Source organism: Sinocyclocheilus rhinocerous, unplaced genomic scaffold (genome assembly GCF_001515625.1).
Source record: "Sinocyclocheilus rhinocerous isolate Xijiao unplaced genomic scaffold, SAMN03320098_v1.1 scaffold996, whole genome shotgun sequence".
NCBI lineage: Eukaryota > Metazoa > Chordata > Actinopteri > Cypriniformes > Cyprinidae > Sinocyclocheilus > Sinocyclocheilus rhinocerous.
In genome coordinates this window covers 601,196-607,621 of record NW_015660490.1, presented here as the reverse complement: position 1 = coordinate 607,621, position 6,426 = coordinate 601,196, and the positions used below count along the sequence as shown (strand labels likewise).

The following is a 6,426-nucleotide window of genomic DNA, read 5'->3' as shown; positions in this document are numbered from 1 at the left end:
AGCAAAGCTCCATATGAGCCTTCAGATTGCATCAGGCCTTTCTTTCAGACAGACGAGACGTGCAAGTATTCAGACTTAGTCTTATTAATTGATACATTAGGTATCATTTGCACCTTTTTACAAAGGTGTGTTTGAACTAAGAATCTGATGTTTCCTTCAGGCGGTAGATCTGCTGAATATGCAAATGGTTCCATAACTTCATTCCTTATTTTCTCTCCTCTTTACGGCTTAAGCTTCAACCCTCTCCTATACCAATTGTGTGTGTGTGTGTGTGTGTGTGTATGTGTATGTTAGACTAGTTTCAGTGTTTAGGTAGTATGTTAGACTAGTTTAAGTGTTTATGTAGTTAATAAAGCCTTACTTGTATCAGACTTGACGTTGTTCATTGTTTGCTCATAACTGGAGTCACTTAATCATGCAGATTTATGCTACAAGCTCTGTGTAGAGTTGTACAGTAAGAAAGTTATTTCCCTTAACCAGGAAATTAACATTCTTAGAATTGACAGACAGTTGACCCTGAGAGGTCAAGTAAATATCTACAGCGGATCTAAATATTTATAATTAATTATAACTAGTTATGATTAATTATTCATATTACCCCATGAATGAGCTGATTCGCTACAACTTTTAGATTCATACATTTCTAAAGATTTATTTTGGATTTTTCTTGCCTTTAATAGATTAGTATAGTGTAAAGTGACAGATTCATACTATGGCTGTTATCATGATATCAGATTTTCACTACACGATTATCATAATTCACAATATTATGACAATATTATCATGATATCTATAGATCTATATCTATTTTGTCACATTTAAACACAAGTGTAGGGAAGCAGAAAGAGAGTTTATAACCGTAACTATACAATAGTGTACAAAAAGAGTAAAAAGAGCTTTTGAAAAGAACTGTCGATCGGCAGAGCTAACACCCCGTATTTTTTATAGGATCCAAAAAAAAAAAAACACTGGCGAATAATCTTTTTTGGGTGAAGGTAGAGTGTCTCGTTTTTGTCTGTCATCTTGTTTGACATGATTTAGAGCAGCAGTACTAGCTACACACGGAGTCATTGTCTTCATTTTTCCATTTTCTGATGGCTGTCAAACAGTGTTACTATACTTAGTTACAACCTACTATGTTGGAGTGTCAACCAGATTACAACCAGAATCAAACATAGTGTCAACAGTTACTGCCACTGGATTATTTACAATATTACTGTGTATTATGTGTAGGGTCAACACAACATCAGTAGTGGTCGACCGATATTGGCTTTTTGACAGCCGATGCCGATATCTTGGAAAGCAGGGTGGCCGATGGCCGATATAAAGCCGATATAATTTTATTTATTTTAATTAATGTTTAAGAAATGAAAATGGATTAAAAAGTAAATGTGTTAAATAAACATATACAAATACCGGCCGATATATCGGCCTTGGCGATATATCAGTCAACCACTAATCATCAGTATTTCATTTTTCATTCAATATCATCATCATCATCACATAATTCATACTCATTTCAAAACTGCCATGGTAGCTTTGGCCTTAGACCTTAAGACTGATTCAAACCGACAACATTTTGTGTGATTCATTAAAAGAATCGGCTCATTTGTTCACAAACTGGACTATATTAGCATGTTTGCATGTAAGTCTGTGTTTGTTTTTGCGTGCATCTAACAAAGATAATATTATTTTTTTTGGTGTGTATAGACTTCAAATAACATTCAATTCACACTGCAAGATGCAACATGTATGCAACAAATATGATTTATTTTGCTGAGGCCGATTAGCATTTAAATGCTTCATTCGTGTCTGCCTGAATGAATCATTCCCAACACCAAATCGTTTAAATGTACCCTTACTAATTTCCCTCCTTGCTACAGTATTTCAACTGAAGTTCTACTTCACTGATCCTTTTTAAATCGAATATTACTGAATCTTACTTAGCTGCACTACATTTTGCTCTATTTATATGTATTTGTCGTGCCAATGAAGCACACTAAACAGAAACTGAAAAGAGAGAGATAAGAAAGAAAAAGAAATTGAAAGGCGGACAGGTCATGTGACTCACCCTGGTCAAACTGCCGCTGCATGCTTTCCATCTCGGCCTTATTTCCACTCACCCTGTAGATCCCTTCTGTGCTCAACCCTGTGTGTGAGAGAGAGAGAGAGAGTTGACATTAATTAATGAGTTTTGCACTCCAATCATTTTACAGTCTCAGAGCTTGATAAGAGCCGACAATGGTGTTATCTCCAGCTCAGAATGTACAACGCATTACACATATTTAATTTATATCTGAGGTTGCTAATCGTGCGACCACACTCCGACTGTCAGATCTTCACTGTTTGACTTATCAGTCGTACATGAAGAATGAGCGCTGCCACAGGCAGAGAGCAGCTTGCGTCTTGTGCCCCGCAGATGCAGACAAGAGTCAGAGAACGGCTCGCCTTGGCCCATCTCGCCCATGCAGAGAGAAAACAATACATCGATAAAGAGGAAGACAGATCAAGAGGCAGAGAGACACTCTCGGAAATGAGTCGGCGCGTTGCATTGATTGCCTCACCTCTCCTGATCAATTATCCATAAAAGCTTTTCTGTAGAGCTGTAGGAAGGGAAATGTGTGTAGAGAGGAAGGGTGTGTTTATGGCAGAGTGTAAGAACATGAGGGAAAAAAGAAAAGAAAAAAGGTGAGAAAAGGACTGTAACACTTCAGAAAGATCAAGTTTCATATTGCGTTATAGATTTGCACTGATCATAAAACTCTACTTTTGATGTCTGAGAAATCCACAAGGTACCTGGCCTACCAATCATTTCAATGTTTCTATTAAAAATAGGTTGAAATATGATATGAATATGAACTGACGAGCTGCCACGTTCATATTCGCGTGATTTTTTGCGCAGCTCGTCAGTGAACAACGGCTCTGTGTAGTTAATGCTGCTCAATGTGAAAGCACGCACGTGATGGAGATTTACCGCTGATTACAGAACCGGCTTTCTGACAAGATGCGCGTTAAATATTGCATGCGATTTATCGTGCAGCCCTATTCAAGATCAACAAATGTTACATTTCGTGACAATGTATCAGTAACCCTTTAAGGGCAAGTGACAGTTTCATCAACTGGCCCGAAACTTTCTCTCTGTTCCCAGGCTAGCTGATCCATTTTCAAGCTGTTTGGGCTTTTTATTTGGCCTGTTAAATTTTAAAGCATACCAGATGAGAATACACTAGCCTTCTATGTACTTCACAACAGTCTTTTGATGCCCATTTTGCAAGCAAATCATTCAAATGAACCTTGATGAACTTAAAATGAACTTCAGATGAGCTTTCCCACTGACAAAAAAGTTTAAAGGGGACAGCAGATGCCCATTTTCCTCAAGTTGGTATGATTCTTCAGGGTCTTCATAAAATGTCTGCAACATACTTTGGTTAAAATTCCTCAGTGGTCATGTAAAACAACACCCTTTTTACCTTGTCAAAAACAGCTCTGTTCACAGCGACCCGTTTCGGAGCATGTCTCTTTAAATGCTAATGCTCACCCCGCCCCTCTGTTCCGTGGAAGAGGCGATTTGCAAATAATCATAAGAAATCTAACGTGTGGGTCGGACTTACTTCTTCTGGATGTGCAGCTGGATCACAAACAGTGGGTACTGATCCATCCTTGAGTTCTAACTTTTTAGCAAAACCTGCCTAGAATTTTCCCTCTTTCAGAAAGCAGTCTGGAGTAAAATGATTCGCGCAGACATAAATGCATTTAGGTAGATCGGGGGGCGCATTCCCTTCCAAAACAAAAGTAATCCACTGCGTCTTCAGCGGCTCAGAGATGTTGGGAGTGAATGACGACTGCTATGTTCATTCTTACATCCAACAACAAAACACCTCAACCATTTAGGAGCCATTCTTGTCTACACCTGTTGCGGCGTCGAAACAATGGCGGACTGTTTACAGCTCACTCAGGGCGGGTCTATGCTAAAACGCCAGTGTCCGTCAACAGTCGTGGGAGGGGCCGGTGCAAAGTGACGTCACTTTGCCAAGAATCTGTGAATGGCTTGTTCTGAGAAAGTGCTTATGGTTTGTGGGGATTTAAAAACAAGTACTGGCTGGATTTTTAATCATTATAGGGTGGTTGTGTACACACACTGCCAACACACATTTAAGTTCAAACATTGTATAAAAGTAAATTTTGCATCCAATGTCCCCTTTAAAAGGACTCAAGACTATCCATTCATAGCTTAAACCAAATTTAATCACAAACTAAAGACTTCTACAGAAAAAATTCAAGCATAACAGAAGCCACAGGAATGCAAGAGGGAGAAAGAGAAACATCCCCTGAAGGACAGTCAAGGACAATACAAGGAAGCCACTATATTTCCAGTTCATTATATAATTTCTCTCATGTCATTCCATGTCCATCACTCTCAATCTTTTAGCCCTCATAAATGTCCAGTCCATTAGCAACATCAAGAGAACGTCATGTTAAGACATTAAAAAAAAAAAAAAACAGAGAGCACTTTGAGCCTCATGGGCTTCTCTCACTGAAACTCACCATGACCTTTTTGCTTAAAGCCCTCCTAATGCACAGCTAACCCTGCAACATGTCCAAACAAACCCCTGCAGCTTCCTGCCATCATCTTCAGCATATCCTCCAGGGCCAGTATCAACCAATTCAGCATTTCTCCTCCTCCAACGGCTGTCACTTTCCCTCCGTCCTTGTCTCTATAACTAGAGCTATTTCTACTAGTGCTATTTCAAAATCTGATTTATATAAAAAAATAGTGTCTGAGTGACTGGTTACAGTTGGTGGCCTGTGGGCTGAGACTATATACTGTATTTCCTGTTCCCATACTGTGTAGCACTGGACTGATTCTGGAAGAGGTCCTGCCACTGCTCGGGTGATTGACGCTATGAGAAGTAGTGAATAATCTGGAGATGGTGACCCAATGGCCCTAAAACACCCAACACTCATTTATCATACCATCCCATTGCTACAGTGAGAAAAGGACTGACAGATAAGACGAGAGAATGCATAAAGAGGAAAGACAAATTAAATGAGAGACAGGTTTACCTAGAAGAATGAACAGGAAATGAGAGGAACAATAGGGGAACGCATGTATTTTTGGTGCAGAGGGCATAACGGAAGGGACTGAAATGGATCCCTATAGAAACTATATAAAACTGAGGTTACGTAACAGGCTGTGACTGTGTTTTAATTTCTGCCCCATTAAACAAAAAAAGAAATAGGAGAAAGATATGACCCCTTCTACAGAAATATATAAATACACTGAACTTGACTAGCTTGCTCATAAACTGAATTTTTCACTCAGCAACAGAAATTATGCCATCAAAAGAAGTAATTTCTATTAATGTGATGGTCACTCAACAATGACTTGGGCCCGAAGCGTTCACAAAATACCACAAAAGTTTCATACAAGTATAGTACATAAGGATATGTTTGTTAAATTAAGAATTTTTGGATGAACAATGCCAATTAATTAAGTGGTTTAGACTAGGCATGCACGTTCTACTGTTCAAAGGTTTTGGGTCAATCCTTTTTCTATTCAGCAAGAATGCATTAAATTGAAAGGAAGTGACAGTAAAGACATTTATAATGTTACAAAAAACGTTCTATTTCAAACAAATTCTGTTCTTCTGATAGTGTTGGGTTCGAGTCCACCTAAGTCGAGTCCGAGTCTTTAACCAATCGAGTCAGAGACAAGTCAGAGTCCAAAATGGGCCGAATCGGACTCAAGTCCGAGTCCCAAACAGCTGAGTCTGAGTCCAACGAAACTCTATTATTGATTAGGATCTTAACATTGTTTAACCTTTATAACTAGAAAAACACAATGTCCATTTAAATGTAACAAAAGCAAACCTCTTGCATCTTGCCATTTTGATTTTTGATTAATAATTAGTGTTCTGCTTTGCTTAGAAAACTTAAAGTCATGTAACAGAAGTTATGGCTGAATTGATTTATGTATTGTGACATATTTTAGAGTGCAACAGGGTTTAGAATGTGAAAAATTAAAGGGCGGGACTTGACTTTATTCATCGTTAATGTATAAATTCAAGAGTGGGGCTAAAGGAGTAGGTATCTTGGTGAATGGGACCTTAAAGGGGTCATATGATGCGATTTCAAGTTTTCCTTTCTCTTTGGAGCAAAGTAACAACATTTTTGTAACAACAGCTTTTAACAACAAGCTGATTGTGCATAGATAAGATCCCTGAAGTTGCAAAGACTAAAGTCTCAAAACCAAAGAGATATTCTTTATCAAAGTTAAGACTCTGCCACGCCCCCCTAAAACGGCTCGTTCTAACACGCCCCCACATATCTACCTCACTATGTGGAAATATTAGCATAATGCCGCCCAAATGTGCACGAAAAGAAAGAAGGCGTGGTTTCAGTAAACGCAGTTAGTGTTGAAGCAGC

General features: G+C 38.7%; 1 protein-coding gene across 3 annotated transcripts in view; it reads right to left on the bottom strand.

Annotated features, from left to right (window-relative positions):
- LOC107724951 (rho GTPase-activating protein 35-like) overlaps window positions 1-6,426 on the bottom strand; it is a 119,492-nt gene that overhangs the window by 14,399 nt on the left and 98,667 nt on the right. For all 3 annotated transcript variants that reach the window (XM_016534044.1, XM_016534046.1, XM_016534045.1), the window contains exon 5: window positions 2,072-2,149. In XM_016534044.1, coding sequence (XP_016389530.1) covers window positions 2,072-2,149 — 78 coding nt within the window. The remainder of the gene's footprint in view (window positions 1-2,071; window positions 2,150-6,426) is intronic.